The following is a 17,525-nucleotide window of genomic DNA, read 5'->3' on the forward strand; positions in this document are numbered from 1 at the left end:
ACAACTCCTAGATTCCCAGGGCAATCACCCCAAAACCAGGCTGGTATGCATAGTTGGCCATGTTGGGTCTGTGTGTCAAGTTTGGCCCGGATCTGACGTCGGCTGGGTCCAGTGCTTTCTGGGGAAGGGTGAACTACAACTCCCAAATTCAAGGTCCATTCCCACTAACCCCTAAAGCAGGGGTCTCCAAACTAAGGCCCGGGGGCTGGATGCGGCCCTCCGAGGTCATTTACCTGGCCCCCGCCCTCAGTTTTATAATATAATATATTGTATATACATATAATATTGATAATAATATTATAATGTAATACAATATAACACTAATAATAATACCATATAATATTATATTCTATATTACATATAATATTACATATAATATTACAGTATAGTGGTATAGTTCAATATAGTAATATATAATGCTAATATTGTGCTATGCTAATAATATAATATATTGTATGTACATAAAATTTGTAAGCCACTCTGAGTCCCCTTTGGGGTGAGAAGGGTGTGTACAAATGTAGTAAATAAATGCAGTAAATAAATAATAAATAAATAAATACATTTTAGACTTAGGCTCGCCCAAAGTCTGAAATGACTTGAAGGCACACAACAACAATAACAACAACAACAACAACAATCTTAATTAACTTGACTATCTCATTGGCCAGAAGCAGGACCACACTTCCCATCGAAATCCTGATAAATGTATGTTGGGTTAAAATTGTGTTTATTTTTAAATATTGTATTGTTCTTTCATTGTTCTTCTTGTTGTTTTTGCACTACAAATAAGACATGTGCAGTGTGCATCGGAATTTGTTTGTATTTTTTTTCAAATGATAATCCGGCCCCTCAACAGTCTGAAGGATTGTGGACCGGCCCTCGGCTTAAAAAGTTTGAGGACCCCAGCCCTAAAGTATATGATTTCAAAATATCGTGGTATTTGGTGCTCCAATGGCCCTCCCTCCAAGGAACATTGCAGGTTATATGTCCAAGAGCTGCCCGGCCAATGTCCTCCACAAACACCATCCTGCCCACCAGCCAAGTGAAGGCTTTCAAACAGGGACAATTTTATCTTCTATTTTCTGTTTTTCCTCCACCAAAGACATTTCCCAGTATTCCTTAGTGTGGAATTGGCATGACCCCCACCCACTGCCTCTCCCTTAACCCTTTCCTATGGCACACAGCAAACAAAGGAATTGATCAACAACTGAACAAGAGGTTTGGGGAGAATTCACCATGATTTACAGGAGTTGTACTTGACCTCCATCCAGAGAGCCCTGTTAATCCAACCAACGATAGATCTGGACCAAACTTGCCATGGATAACAGGACTTGTAGTACACCTTGACTGATACTGTGACCCCCACCAACAATGAACTGGGACCAAACTTGGCAAAGAGAAGTTCCATGACCAACTGAACATACTGCAGGGGTTAGTGGGAATGGACCTTGATTTTGGGAGTTATAGTTCACCTACATCCAGAGAAACAGTGACCCCCCACCGGCAAGGACCTGGGACCAAGCTTGGCACAGAGAAGTCCCAAGTGAACATACTTTTCTTTGGCTGTCCACGTGGTCATCCTGCAATCTCCAAATGTTGGTTCTCTTATCATGACACGGCCTCGCTGTCAAGCCAAGTGTCAATCTCAGAATTTCCATTTCCATTGTGTAAAGGGCTCGTTCGTGTTTCTTTGTTGCTGGCCAGCACTCTGCTCCATAGCGAACAACTGTAATGTAGATCTTAGCCTTGTATTCAGAAAAGGTATTATGTATGGTTGTTTAAAAATACGTAATGCTGTTTGGACAATTGTGTTGCAAAATTGGAAATGAGCGATTCCTGAAAACGTTGAATGTGATGGAATGATGTTGATGAAACATTTGGTTGTGAATTGGCTTTTTTTAGTTGTCCATACCTGTGAATGTAAAACAGTTAGAAAGCTCAAATCACAAGAAAATGCTTTAATGCCCGTTTCCATTCTTCTGGGGTTATTTTTATTAATGTGAAATTATGCTATGTGTAGACATATTTTGAATTTCTCTTGATTGTGAAGATAAATTTCCTACCTTGCAAGGAGTATTTTTTTTAAAAAGGAATTTTTGGCATATGATATTGGGGGGGGGGGGAGCTGGTGGTATCATTGCTATTTTCCCTAAAACAGTAATCAACAATTCTAGTTAAGAATAGTTCACACAGATTCTGCTCTGAGAATATCTTGAACCCTAGTGAATGGTAAAATATGCTATTATTTCTTTACTGTATTTTGCACAAGTTGGCATTTGAATACAGCTCTATTAGCAATGAAATTGAACTCCAGAGACATGTTTCATTGCTTTTGAATGTACATTTACTGATTATATATTTGTGCCAAATAATTAATAAAATAATTTAAAAAGCCACCCAATTTAAATACCGAGGGTCACTGGTCTCCATAGATGGTAATACAATGCCAGAGGTACAGTCACAAATAAATGCAACCTGTGTTGTCGAAGGCTTTCATGGCCGGGATCACAGGGTTGTTGTATGTTTTCCGGGCTGTATGGCCATGTTCCAGAAGTATTCTCTCCTGACGTTTTGCCCACATCTATGGCTGGCATCCTCAGAGGTTGTGAGGTATGGAGAAACTAAGCAAGGAAGGTTTATATATATCTTTGGAAAGTCCAGAGTGAGAGAACTCTTTGTCAGTAGGAGGCCAGTGTGAATGTTGTAGTTAATCACCTTGATTAGCATTGAAAAGCTTCATCTCCTGGCCTTTCCTGCCTGGGGGCATCCTTTGTTCAGAGTCATTAGCTGCCCCTGGTTCCCATGTCTGGAACTCTGCTGTTTTCAGAGTGTTGCTTCTTATTTACTGTTCTGATTTTTGAGTTTTTTAAATACTGGTAGCCAGATTTTGTTCATTTTCATGGTTTCCTCCTTTCTGTTGAAGTTGTCCACATGCTTGTGGATTTCAATGGCTTCTCTGTGTAGTCTGACATGATAGTTGTTGGGAGTGGTCAGGCATCTCTGTGTTCTCAAATAATATGCTGTGTCCAGGTTGGTTCGTCACGTGCTCTGCTATGGCTGGTTGAAATGGCGGCAAACTACCGGCATTCTGTTTGACGCTATGGAGGAGTGGTTTGCTGAGTTTTCTGGGCTATATGGCCATGTTCCAGAGGCATTCTCTCCTGATGTTTCGCCCACATCTACGGCAGGCATCCTCAGAGGTGTGAGGTATGCTGGAAACTAGGAAAATGGGGCTGTGGCGCAGGCTGTTGAGCAGCTGCAATAAATCACTCTGACCATGAGTTCGAGGCCAGCCCGTGGCAGGGTGAGCACCCGTCAATTAAAAATAAAAATAGCCCCTGCTCGTTGCTGACCTAGCAACCCGAAAGATAGTTGCATCTATCAAGTAGGAAATAAGGTACCACTTATTAAAAAAGTGGGGAGGCAAGGTTAACTAATTTACGACCTGGAATGAGGAAGTGCCTTATTATTATTAAACATTGAGGTTGGGTGGCCATCTGTCAGGGATGCTTTGCTTGTGCTTTTGGTGCACAAAGGCAGAAGGAGTTGGATTAAATGGCCCAAGGGGTCTCTTCCAACCCTCTTTATTATTATTATTATTATTATTATTATTATTATTATTATTATTATTATTATTATTAACATTGAGGCTGGGTGGCCATCTGTCAGGGGTGCTTTGCTTATGCTTTTGGCGCACAAAGGCAGAAGAGGATTGGACTCAATGGCCCAAAGGGTCTCTTCCAACCCTCTTTGTTATTGTTGTTGTTGTTATTAATTATTATTGCTCGGTGGCCAACTATAGTCTGGCCCTCCAACGGTCCGAAGGATCGTGAACCGGCCTCCTGTTTAAAAAGTTTGGGGACCCCTGCAGTAGAGTCTCACTTATCCAACATAAACGGGCCAGCAGAACGTTGGATAAGCAGATATGTTGGATAATAAGGAGAGATTAAGGAGAAGCCTATTAAACATCAAATTAGGTTATGATTTTACAAATGAAGCACCAAAACATCATGTTATACAACAAATCTGGCAGAAAAAGTAGTTCAATACGCAGTAATGCTACATAGTAATTACTGTATTTATGAATTTCGCACCAAAATATCATGAAAACATTGACTACAAAAATGCGTTGGATAATCCAGAACGTTGGATAAGCGAGACTCTACTGTATATATATCTGCGGAAAGTCCAGGGTGGGAGAAGTATAAAGCCACTGGTAAGTTATAAAGCCACTTCCGGTGCTGCAGAGCACTTGTGATCCTTGCTGCCTGGCCTCCAAAGGAAGGAAGGAAGGGGCTTTTTTGCGCTGCCTGGCTTATTCACTGTTTGGAACCACAGTGGCCACACCCCTTTGCCTGCCGCTCGGCCTTCTGGGAGTTGAAGTCCGAAGCTGCTGGCAGCCGGAAGGAGCGTCCAGATGTAGGCCATGCGGCTTCTTCCGTGGCTCCGCCGGCCTGCGCCCCTCTTGCTCCGTGGCCTCGGTCTACGCATGAGCTCCTGGCTTGCGAAGGCGCAGGAAGGGGCCGGTCAAGGTGAGGCTGAGCTTGGCCAAGCGCCGATCGGGGGAGCCAGCGAGGGAGGGAAGGCCCAGGCCCACTTTAGGGCAGGAGGGAGGGCCGAAGTATGCCCATGCCTGTTCTAGCTTGACTATTCCTAACACACCATGCTTTAATGTGTTGTCAGAGGCTTTCATAGCCGGAATCACTGGATTGCTGCGAGTTTTCCAGGCTGTATGGACATGTTCCAGAAGCATTCTCTCATGACGTTTCGCCTACATCTATGGCAGGGGTTGTGAGGTCTCTTGGAAACTAGGCAAGGGAAATTTATACAGTAGAGCAGGGATCCCCAAACTATGGCCCGGGGCCGGATGCGGCCCTCCAAGGTGATTTACCTGGCCCCCGCCCTCAGTTTTATAATATAATATTTTTATATCATTTTAAATAATATATTGTATTTACATATAATATTGATAATAATATTGTAATGTTATACAATATAATAATATTAATTATATGTTATATATTACATATAATATTACAGTATAGTGGTATAGTTCAATATAGTAATATATAATGCTAATATATAATATAATGCTACCAACCCCAGAGATTACTTCGGTCCGAAGACCAAAATTTGCTTGAAGTCCCTAACATACGGACTTATCATTTGTCTTCCACTAGGCAGAGAGCCTTCTCGATTGTAGACCCTCAATTATGGAATGCCTTGCCAGTGGAAACTCGAACCACCCGAGACTTACTTACCTTTCGGAAAGCCTGCAAAACCTTGCTCTTCCGACAAGCATTCAATGGGTGAAAGACTCGGGGCTATGTCTGTTTTTATTGTTGCTTTTATTGTTGCTTTTATTATTTTTATTGTTATTTTAAAGCCAAGTGTATTGTTTTAATCTATTTTTGTAAACCGCTCCGAGCCAAACCGGGAGTAGCGGTATATAAGTTTAATAATAAAAAATAAAATAAAAATAAATATTGTGCTATGCTAATAATATAATATATTGTATGTACATACAGCTGCTCTGAGTCCCCTTCAGGGTGAGAAGGGCGGGATATAAATGTAATAAATAAATGTAGCAGTAAATAAATAAATACATAATTTTAGACTTTGGCTCTCCCAAAGTATGAAATGACTTGAAGGTACACAACAACAATCCTAATTCACTTGACCAGAAGCAGGCCCACACTTCCCATTGAAATCCTGATAGGTTTATGCTGGTTACAATTATTTTCATTTTTAAATATTGTATTGTTCTTTCATTGTTGTTGTTTTGCACTACAAATAAGACATGTGCAGTGTGCATAGGAATTTATTTTTTGTTTTTTCTAAATGATAATTCAGCCCCTCCACAGTCTGAAGGATTGTGGACCGTCCCTCTGCTTTAAAAGTTTGAGGACCCATGCAGTAGAGTCTCACTTATCCAACATAAATGGGCCGGCAGAATGTTGGATAAGTGAATATGTTGGATAATAAGGAGAGATTAAGGAAAAGCCTATTAAACATCAAATTAGGTTATGATTTTACAGATGAAGCACCAAAACAGCATGTTATACAACAAATTTGACAGAAAAAGTAGTTCAATACGCAGTAATGCTACGTAGTAATTACTGTATTTACGAATTTAGCACCAAAATATCATGATGTTTTAAAAACATTGACTACAAAAATGCGTTGGATAATCCAGCACGTTGGATAAGTGAGACTCTACTGTATTTCTGTGGAATAATATCCAGGGTGGGAGAAAGAACTCTTGACTGCCTGAGGCAAGTGTGAATGTTGCAGTTGGCCAGCTTGATTAGCATTTAAAAGCCTTGCATCTTCAAAGCCTGGTTGCTTCCTGTCTGGGGGAATCCTTTGGTGGGAGATATTAGCTGGCCCTGTTGTTTCATGCCTGGAATTCTTTTGTTTTCTGAGTGTTGTTCTTTATTTACTGTCCCGATTTTAGAGTTATTTTAATACTGGTAGCTAGATTTTATTTTTTCATGGTTTCCTCCTTTCGGTTGAAATTGTCCACATGTTTGTGGATTTCAGTGGCTTCTCTGTGTAGTCTGACATGGTGGTGGTTAGAGTGGTTAGCCATGGGGAGCCCTCTCAGCCTTGCAAATTTCTACATGGAACTCTTCGAAAAACAGGCCGTGGAAACTGCAACAAAAAGCCAACTCCATGGTTCAGATATGTGGATGACACCTTCATCATTTGGAGCCATGGAGAAGAAGAACTAAACAAGTTCAAAACCAGACAGGAAGCAGCCAGGCTTTGAAGCTGCAAGGCTATTCAGTGCTAATCAGGGTGGCCAGTTGCACCATTCACACTTGCCTCAAGCAGGCAAGAGTTCTTTCTCCCACCCTGGATATTCCACAGATCTATAAACTCCGCTTGCCTAGTTTCCAACAGACCTCACAACCTCTGAGGATGCCTGCCGTAGATGTAGGCGAAACGTCAGGAAAGAACGCTTCTGAACACGGCCATACAGCCTAGAAAACTCACAGCCAACCACTCCATGTCTTCTTTATATGACAATTTATGTAATTCCAAGTTATTGTCCAGATTGTCTGGAGCTGCTGATTTTGCACTGTAAAATGACACGAGGATACTAGGTTGAGGGAGGCTTCCCCCCTTCATTATACCAAATTGTCTCTTGAGTTTGGGTATCCCTGAAATATAATTTTAATGCAAATTGTTTTGAGTTACTTCCTAAACATTTGCCCCTTCTTTTTTAAGATAAATACCAAGCAAATGGAGGAAACAAGAAGACAACTGTAAGTATTACACCAACGAAGGCAAAGTTAATTGCATATGATGTAGTGAAATAATATGTAAATAAAGAACTGGGCATGTTTAGCCTGCAGAAGAGAAGGCTAAGAGGAGACATGATAGCCATGTACAAATATGTGAGGGGAAGTCATAGGGAGGAGGGAGCAAGCTTGTTTTCTGTTGCCCTGCAGACTAGGATGCGGAACAGGAAAGGAGATTCCACCTGAACATCAGGAAGAACTTCCTCAGAAAGAACTTCCTGAGAGCTGTTCGCCAGTGGAACTCTCTGCCCCGGACTGTGGTGGAGGCTCCTTCTTTGGAGGCTTTTAAGCAGAGGCTGGATGGCCATCTGTTGGGGGTGCTTTGAATGCGATTTCCTGCTTCTTGGCAGGGGGTTGGACTGGATGGCCCATGAGGTCTCTTCCAACTCTACTATTCTATGATTCTAAAGACAGGAAAACATAAGCAAAAAAAAGCATTGGTGTATACAAGATTGGGATTTTGAACTACGTATAAAGATGTACAAAATGTGTATGGTTTTTGTATGGCTAATTATGTTCCCCAGCTTTCCATATGTTATATGTGTATCTCTTTAAAAAAGTACAAGTCTTCAGTTTGCTTACTTGCTGGCATTTCATTTAGCATTGTTTGACTGTACTGCACTGTTTTGCTTTTGTTTTTATCAGATTTGCATTGAAGGGAACATTGCAAGTGGTAAAACTACATGCCTGGAATATTTTGCTAAAAACACAAGCATTGAGGTAATGTGTTTGGGAATTATGTTATATCCCTCTACACCAGGCATGGGCAAACTTTGGCCCTCCAGGTGTTTTGGATTTCAACTCCCACCATTCCTAACAGCCTCAGTCCCCTTCCTTTTCCCCCTCAGTTGCTTAAGTGGCCGAGGAGGAAAAGGAAGGGGCCTGAGGCTGTTAGAAATTGTGGGAGTTGATGTCCAAAACACCAGGGGGGAGGGCCCAAGTTTGCCCATGCCTGGTGTAGAGGGAGTGTTGGAATTCAACCCCACACTGCCCAAGTCTGCAGTCCTCAATTAGGAGTAATCAGTTAGCTTAGAATAGACTGAGGGAAATCCCTTCCCCCTTCTCCTGAATGACAGTTGGAGTGTATCTATTTCTTCTCAACTCTCTGTTTCTGCTGTCATTCTGATTGCTTGTATAGAATGGATACTTTGCAAGTGCATTCTTTTCATCTTTGACTTTTTTGCATCAGAGTGTGTGCTGTGTGTATTGAGATCTCTCTCTGCTTGTGTGTCAGGAGAGATGTGTGCTTTGGGATTTTCCCCTCTCTTGAATCCTAAAAGAGATGTGGTTAGTGTAGCTCAGACCCAATTATTAGCTATTAAGAAATGTAGTTACAGTAGAGTCTAATTTATCCAACATAAACGGGCTGGCAGAATGTTGGATAAGCGAATATGTTGGATAATAAGGAGGCATTAAGGAAAAGCCTATTAAACATCAAATTAGGTTATGATTTTACAAATGAAGCACCAAAACATCATGTTAGACAACAAATTTGGCAGAAAAGGTAGTTCAATACGCAGTAATGCTATGTAGTAATTACTGTATTTATGAATTTAGCACTAAAATATCACAATATATTGAAAACATTGACTACAAAAATGTGTCGGATAATCCAGAATGTTGGATAAGCGAGTGTTGGATAAGTGAGACTCTACTGTAATTCTTTTTGTAAATAAACCTTTTGTAATCTTAAAGATTGAGCTCTGGATTTTTACCTCCTAAGCTCCAAATTCTTTACAGCCACATGGCACTTCACACTGTGCTTGCTGTGAGCTGAATGCTCAACTATAATTATACTGCTTTTGTATTTTTGTATGCTCTGCTGTTTTTTTTTTTTGTTTGGGGGTGGGGGGGGGGTAGTTTTCCCAAACACAGAAAATCCTAACATAGAGCAGCCCAATAGTTTTAGGAACGGATGCATTGCTTTGGTTGACCTATCTTTAGCCTCATTGTTAAGGCAGTCTTTGTATCTTCAGTTGAAAACATGTTATCCTAGAGAATGTACCTTTAAAATGTTTTTCGAATTCAGGTATTGACTGAACCGGTGTCTAAGTGGAGAAATGTATGCGGCCATAATCCTCTGGTAAGTTCCCAAAAGTTAAGTTCCTCAACTATTTTTAAGCTGCCAAGTAAGTAATGTTCTGAAGACTGATAATTGAAGAGGCAAAATGGTAACAAGACAAAGGTATCGACAGCCTTATGGGAACCCCTCATTTGAGTATTTGCCACAGCAAAGAAACTCAGTAAAGGACCCCCACCGCATGTACAAACATACCAGGGAAGACTTGTTTCTTCAATTGTAAGATGCCATCAATTGTAAGATGCAGCCTAATTTCAGTACCACCACCATCACCAAAAAATACATGTTTATTTATACAGGAAAAAAACCTCTTAGAATTGAAGGAATACGCTCAATAATGTCAGAAAAAAGATGTGCGGTTGAGTTAAGGGTCTGGGAGTCTGAGCAGAAGCACTTCATACTGCAGCATGTGGTTGCAGCTCTCATCTGTATACATCAGTTAATTTAATTACACTATTTATATTTCAACTTACATCTAAGGATCTCAGGGCCTTTCCCCACAGTCATATAACCCAGAATATCAAGGCAGAAAATTCCACAATATCTGCTTTGAACTGGGTTATCTGAGTCCGCACTGCCATATAATCCAGTTCAAAGCAGATGATGTGGGATTTTATTCAGCTGTGTGGAAGGGGCCTCAATGCAGCATACAATAAAACCAACTTGACTATTTTAAAACAACAAAAAAGTAAACATAAAATGTATATTTAAATGTTTTATGGTGAAAAGACAATAAAAATAACCAGGAAAATTGCGTTTCTCGTTACTTCAGAGTTTAATGTATCAAGATGCAACAAGATGGGGTATAACGCTACAGACATATGTGCAGCTTACTATGTTGGACCAGCATATGAGGACAATGGTATGTTCAAAAAAGTGTGTTTCTTATAAGGCAGTAGTTCTCATTTTTGACTGAAATAAAGCCACAATGTGTATAATTTGCTTTTGCTTAGGTTTACCACCCTTCCTTTTCTCTTCCTTTTCCCTTGCATTGTTTAATCCTCCATTGGTGAATGTTTATAGGGATCTTGAGAGAGGTAGCCATTTATCTTAAATGCTTCAAGTGTCACTATTAAATGACTGGGTTGCTGTGAGTTTTCTGGGTTGTATGGCCATGTTCCAGAAGACTTCTCTCCTGACATTTCACCCACATCTATGGCAGGCATCCTCAGAGGTTGTGAGGTCTGTTGGAAACTAGGCAAGTGGGGTTTATATATCTGTGGAATGTCCAAGATGGGAGAAAACTCTTGTCTGTTTGAGGCAAGTGTGAATGTTGCAATTGGTCAGCTTGATTAGCATTGAATGGCCTTGCAGCTTCAAAGCCTGGCTGCTTCCTGCCTGGGGGAATCCTTTGTTGGGAGGTGTTAGCAGGCCCTGATTATTTCATTAAATGACGCTTTGAAATGTTAATTTGCAGGTTTCTCCCATAAGAATGATGGAGAGATCTATTCACAGTGCAAAGTACATTTTTGTAGAAAACTTGTATCGAAGGTACAGTATCCAGAGTTGTTTTTGTTTCCTGATGATAGAGTTTGGTTTGTGTTGCAATTTTAACTTATGTTTGTAACTACGTTTCTTCTGTCTTGCATTAACCAACTTTGGTAACATTTTCATATTTTAAGTGTAACAGATTAGGGTAAATATAGTGAAGTTAAACATTGCATTGATTGAAATGGGATTCCAGGTTTTATGCTTTGAAGGCAAGGACTAGATGCATGATACAAGGAGAACATATTCTGAAAAATGATATCACATAGCATTGGTCTACAACCTGTGAGTCTCAGATGTTGCACTAAACTAGAAATTATGCACCATTCTGGCTGTCGCTTCTGGAATGGAGTTTCAGCAACATCTGGTTAGAAATCTCTGCTTTTTAGAAATCGTGCTGTTCAGTTGAGGCATGAAATCTGGTTAATAAAACAAGAATATGCAACCTAGAGATTGGTCCGGCTGATGAAGTCTGATCTCCTAAGTTGAGCTAAGGCCATTGCAACTCATTTTTATGGTTTTTGGTGTAGGTTTTCCCCATAACGTACCTCGTAAATAGGACAGCTCACCACTGTAGCCATTTCTGTGTTGGGTAGTGGGAGGGAACAGGGATGTGCTCTGCTATTGTTCTGTAGTTGGATATGTTGCAAGGACTCCTGAAGGTCTCAGTAGATGCCTTTTGCAATGGATAAAACTACAGGATGATACCTAAAAAATAATATTATAATAATCCATTTTATTTATTATCTGCCTCTCCTGATGGCTCCACAGGAGATGGCAGGATACAACCAAGTCAAACACATATGAACATAAAATATATAAAATAAATCACATAGATAAAAAACACAAAAATATAAAAAAAACTTGTACTAAACACAAATACAGAATTGACATATAGTAGCAATAGAATGTAAATCAAAATGCATGATTGAAAGTCGACTGAGTTGGCCTTCTGCTGGAGGAGGTGGGTCTTCAATTGCATTTTAAATTCTAACAGCTCCTTTAGCTGTTGGAGCTCTTCTGGCAGGTTGTTCCACAGTCTTTTGGGACCGATGAAAAGGTGCTCTGGGTAATGGTCACCAGGTGGGTGTGTTCCTCAGAGGACCTCCGTGTGTTAAAAGACCATTAATTGTACGGGAGAAGGCGATCCTGTAGGAAACCTGGACTGAAATCTGGACTTTGAACGTCAAAACCAATACTTTGTACTTTCCCTGGAAACTGATTTGATTTGCTGCACATGATCTCACTTATGGTAGAAAGTGGGCAATTTATACACAAATGTCATCTCTTACAAGCTGTATTTTCACCAGAATGAAGAGTAGAGTTCCGTCCCCATTTGGTGGACTTCTAAATAATTACAGATTTCAGTTAATCTTTTATTCATTTATAGCAACTTTACAAACAAATCATTACAGCATGTTAATAAGAACATCTCCAGACAAACAGGCCAGACTTTCTTTGAAAGTATCTTTTATTTCATTTACACAGCTGTGCACATTTATTGAAACTTGTTTTCTCGGTTACAGTGGGAAAATGCCAGAAGTGGATTATGTCGTATTGACAGAATGGTTTGAATGGATCATAAAGAACCTGAGTGTTTCAGTTGATCTGATAGGTAAGATGCAGATGTCCTGATTGGATTTCTTTGGGTAGCTTCCTGCAACAAAATCACTTCCTGATCTCTAACCAGTTCGCCATAGTAGTTTGCTTTGTTCTGCAACAATTTATTGTGAAAAAATGTATACAGTAGAGTCTCACTTATCCAACACTCGCTTATCCAATGTTCTGGATTATCCAATGCATTTTTGTAGTCAATGTTTTCAATACATCGTGATATTTTGGTGCTAAATTTGTAAATACAGTAATTACTACATAGCATTACTGTGTATTGAACTACCTTTTCTGTAAAATTTGTTGTATAACATGTTTTGGTGCTTAATTTGTAAAATCATAATGTAATTTGATGTTTTTTAGGCTTTTCCTTAATCTCTCCTTATTATCCAACACATTTGCTTATCCAACATTCTGCCGGCCTGTTTACGTTGGATAAGCGAGACTCTACTGTACTATAATCTGATTCTGTTCCTTCTCCCGCTCTCTTTTTGGAAGAAAACTGATTTGTGGAAAGGGAACTTAATACTTTTCTCTACCATCCATTTTGGTATTTTAGACTATCACCCGAATTACTCTTTCAGCTGTAGAATTCAGAATGCATCCTTAGCATGGTTTAGAGCAGGACTTCTTAAACTGTTTCACACGGGACCCCTTTGGCTTGCTGAATTTTTAGGTCACTCTAGATATATAAGTACATAAAATATTAAAAACCAAACATTTGCTGATAACAAATTAGCATTTGCAAGGCTTACTAAATAATATGGCAATTTTCCTTTTTATAAAGGACAATTGAAGCATTTTCTGCAGAGTCCACTGCAAAAACTGCACAACAAATTCATGTAAATGTCTAAAATAGCTACTAGGTGGCCTTCAGAGATTTTTTGGGGGGGACACCAACACTGAGCTAAGGGGACCCCATTTGGGGTTGGGACCCACAGTTTAAGAAGCAATGGTTTAGAGCCCAGTAGGGAGGAAGAGGGAGCTCAGGCAGTAATAATGCTCCATGAAGGATAATTTGGAGCTGAAAAATAGACAACAGAGAGACAGTGCAATGTTATTTCTCCACATTATTTTATTGTTCAAATATATCCTAATAATTTTTTAAGTTTGTTATTTATTTTTATACCCTGTCTTTCTTCTAATTACAGTAGAGTCTCACTTATCCAAGCTTCGCTTATCCAAGCCTCTGGATTATCCAAGCCATTTTTGTAGTCAACGTTTTCAATATATCGTGATATTTTGGTGCTAAATTCGTAAATACAGTAATTACAACATAACATTACTGTGTATTGAACTACTTTTTCTGTCAAATTTGTTGTATCACATGATCCTTTAGTGCTTAATTTGTAAAATCATAACCTAATTTGATGTTTAATAGGCTTTTCCTTAATCTCTCCTTATTATCCAAGATATTCACTTGTCCAAGCTTCTGCCGGCCCGTTTAGCTTGGATAAGTGAGACTCTACTGTAATTCAAGACTTGGCTCTCTGCCTCTTCATCCCATAATTGGCCCTATTAGGGCGAATGGTTGAGGTCAGGTGGACAAATTACTTAAGTTTCATGGTTTAAAGGAAATACATTATCTAAGTCCAATACTATACCACCTTCCTTATCATTGCATCTCCACCACTTTTGCAGGGTTGAAAACCACGCAGTGGCTTGAGCGAGACCCTTGTGATCTGCATTGTTTTAGTCCGTCTCCTGAGTACAAAGTCCCTTAGATTTCTACATGAGATTCTACATAGAATAGTGGAGACTGAGTACTTTGCTCCTTGAAAATTGAACCATAATTGCTCTTCATGTTTACAGGAACAGAACATAACTATGGTGGCATGTAATACGTGTTTCTTGTTTTGTTAATGGCAGTTTATCTACAAACCTCTCCTGAGAGGTGTTATGAGAGGCTGAAAAGGCGGTGTAGGGAAGAAGAAAAAGTTATTCCTATGGTAAGGAGAAGCTGCCTTCTGACATTTGTCGAATGAATTGCCCTGATGAGTTTCAAAAGGCTAGAACTTGGGTGAGCATGGAAGAACTGAGGAGAGCATAATCAGCATATAATAATAATAATAATAATAATAATAATAATAATAATAATAATAATAATAATGGCAGAAACCAGTACAGATAGTCCCAGTGGTGCCAAAAGATCTTAGCTGGCATTTGGAAACAATAGACATTGACAAAATTATGATCTGCGACCTGCAAAAGGCCACCCTACTGGGATCTGCGCGCATCATCCAAAAATACATCACACAGTCCTAAACACTTGGGAAGTATTCGACTTGTTATTTTGTGATACGAAATCCAGCATATCTGTCTTGTTTGCTGTGTCATACAGTGTCGTTGTGTCGATAATAATAATAATAATAATAGATTTTAACTTGTATTTTAACTGTGTGTACCTTGTTGTATGTGTTTTATCTCTTGTTTTAACAACATGGTACCTTGCCTCAAGCTGCAAGGAGAGGCAAGTAATAAATGGAGTTATTATTATTACCATTGCCATTATTATTATTATTATTATTATGTTGTTGTTGTTGAAGGCTTTCATGGCCGGAATCATTGGGTTGCTATGAGTTTTCTGGGCTGTCTGGCCATGTTCCAGAAGCATTCTCTCCTGACATTTCGCCCACACCTATGGCAGGCATCCTTAGAGCTTATGAGGTCTGTTGGAGACTAGACAAGTGGGAGAAAGAACTCTTAAAGAACTCTAAAATCAGGACAGTAATTCAACCTCGCATGTCATGCCAAATACAGATGAAACAATAATGAAAATATATCGATTGCAGCGTTATTTACTAAGATTAGTCACTGATTGCCTCCTTGGTTTTATAGTGATTTGACAAAACTAGACGAATGAAAAGTAATTCTTTTTTTTTGTGTTTAGGAATATTTAGAAGCTATCCATCTGCTCTATGAAGAGTGGCTGATTAAAAAAAGCCTGTTTAAAGTTCCTTCTCCGGTGCTTGTAAGTATATATTCATAGTTATTAAGACAGATACACAAGGAAACTGGGATAGGAAGGGAGGAGAATAAAAGAATACAAGTCAGTGCTTATAATTGAAATGATTCTAGCATACCTGTATTTGGCAGCTCTCTCTATATTAGTGTCCCATCCTAAATAGTACTGCTAAAATTGTATGCCGAACCTCATTATCACTAGCTTTTCAGAGCTCTTTAATGGATCATCTTGTTCTGTTTTGAAGGTACTGCAGGCTGATCACGACTTACAGGATATGCTGGAGATGTACGAAGAAAACCAGGACCGAATCCTAACCCCCTACAATGTGCAACATTGTCTATAGAAACAGATGTTGCGTGTTATGCATGGCTTAGTGCCGGCATGGGCAAACTTCCGCCCTCAACTTCCACAATTCCTACACTGGACCGCCACACATCTGAATAGAAATAGCTCTTTCCTGGTTCCCTTGAAACTCCTGCCAGGCAGTTTGAAGATTAGGTGCAAGTAATTTCTAAAACTTTCTAAAACTTGCCTGAGCTATTTCCTACCCTCTTATCTTTGTTCGTATTTCAAGCAGCTCTTCCACTTAGTCCTAGACTGTTTGGCGAACTTGGGGCAGTTTGAAAGAAAGGGGTAGATGTTTGCTTAATGACCAACTCCCAGCAGGAAACCCTGAGGGGGAAAAAGTGTGAGCACTTATAATGTGTATGTTTATACTTAGCAGGTCCTTTTTTGTTCCAGAATGATACAATTTTGTAGGTTGCAATACATGATAGATATCCCCCATGTAAGCTATTACCTCTGTTGCCTCTAACAAGATTTAAAAATGGCTTGTTTTTCCCACACTTCCCTTTTTATTTGTACAGTGATTGTTTGTTTATAAAACATTACTGGTTATAGACTGTTGGTTTAGATTTCTTACTAAGAAGGTCTCTGAAAAGGACATTCATCCTTACATCTTGTTTTTATTTACTCACAAAAGCATTTTATACAAAGGCAGGACGTTGCAAGGAAAGCTTGTCAGGTATAATACCAAATGGGTTGTAGATGTATTATATTTTTTTAAATTGAGAAGTTACTTTTTTTTCAATCAAAGGAATAAGTGGAGAACAAGTGACCAAATTAGTAGTAGTTGTATTAACACTTCAATACGTCTTTTGAATCCTTTAGTGAATACTTGACTTTGTATTTCATAGTACATTTCTCACTTTTATGGCCATGCTGTTTAATTCCAGAAATACTGCAGTGTGGAATTAAGACATCAAATATGTCGGAGACCCAAGTTCAAATTCTCAAACTGTGCACCTCAGAGGACAATGCACATCCTGGCAGAAAGGGTATAAAAAACTACCAGCCCTTAAAAATACTTAGGTGGCAGGTACCAACGTGATTATAGCCACACAAATTAAAGAAACAAGATGTCGGCATGCTTGAAATAATACAATTGGATAAATTGAGACTTTCAGCTACCGTTTTCTTTTTGACACAGACCACTTTAGTTGTGGTATTATAGTTGAGGTCCCGGAAGAGGCTACATTTAAATGAATTCATTTAAATGAAATGAATTCATTAAAGCCCTTTCAAATCTTGCTTTTTTCAGCTTCCTATCTTGAAGGCTGAGGAAGACCTTAAAAGCATACAGGACTTAAAACAGCTTTACTAATAAAACCACCATCTTTTGAGCATCTTGAGACAAGTGTCCTGTTTCTTCATTGTATTCCTGATTAAAACACAATTTTCAACAGCATTGACATACCATGATTCGTTGATCTATCTTGTTTCCTCTTTGAGGGTCACATTCTCTTACACTGATTATTTTGATAGCTACTGATAAATTTATTTCCAATGTATTTTTGTATTAAGGAATGTGTATAAAATGTACTGTTTAAAATGTTTATGGAAAGTATTATTTGTTTCAACTCCAGTATTTAGCAGGGAGATGGAAGACAGCAGATGTGATCTTTGAAATATGTTAGTGTTTCTTCTGTTATAACTTAAAATCTTTGGCACTATTTAAAAACATCTTAGAATCTTGTTTCATTATTTATTCAGATTAAATGGAACTGATTTAAAA

General features: G+C 39.1%; 1 protein-coding gene across 4 annotated transcripts; it reads left to right on the plus strand.

The window, feature by feature from the left end:
- Nucleotides 1-4,341: 4,341 nt before the first annotated feature.
- Nucleotides 4,342-17,525, plus strand: tk2 (thymidine kinase 2). 4 transcript variants are annotated; one of them, XR_010000611.1, is made up of 10 exons: nt 4,342-4,532; nt 7,234-7,271; nt 7,953-8,027; nt 9,337-9,390; nt 10,160-10,249; nt 10,805-10,878; nt 12,402-12,490; nt 14,356-14,506; nt 15,377-15,457; nt 15,696-15,736. XR_010000611.1 is itself a non-coding variant. In XM_062961901.1 (10 exons), exons 1-10 carry the CDS (start codon nt 4,427-4,429, stop codon nt 15,792-15,794), a joined length of 786 nt encoding a protein of 261 aa, XP_062817971.1. In that variant the 5' UTR covers nt 4,354-4,426; the 3' UTR covers nt 15,795-17,525. The 4 variants fall into 4 exon arrangements, 3 of the variants coding, with proteins under 3 accessions (XP_062817972.1, XP_062817971.1, XP_062817973.1); XM_062961901.1 differs by having other exon boundaries at nt 4,354-4,532; nt 14,356-14,435; nt 15,696-17,525; XM_062961902.1 differs by lacking the exon at nt 9,337-9,390 and having other exon boundaries at nt 4,352-4,532; nt 14,356-14,435; nt 15,696-17,525.

Source organism: Anolis carolinensis, unplaced genomic scaffold, assembly GCF_035594765.1.
Source record: "Anolis carolinensis isolate JA03-04 unplaced genomic scaffold, rAnoCar3.1.pri scaffold_9, whole genome shotgun sequence".
NCBI lineage: Eukaryota > Metazoa > Chordata > Lepidosauria > Squamata > Dactyloidae > Anolis > Anolis carolinensis.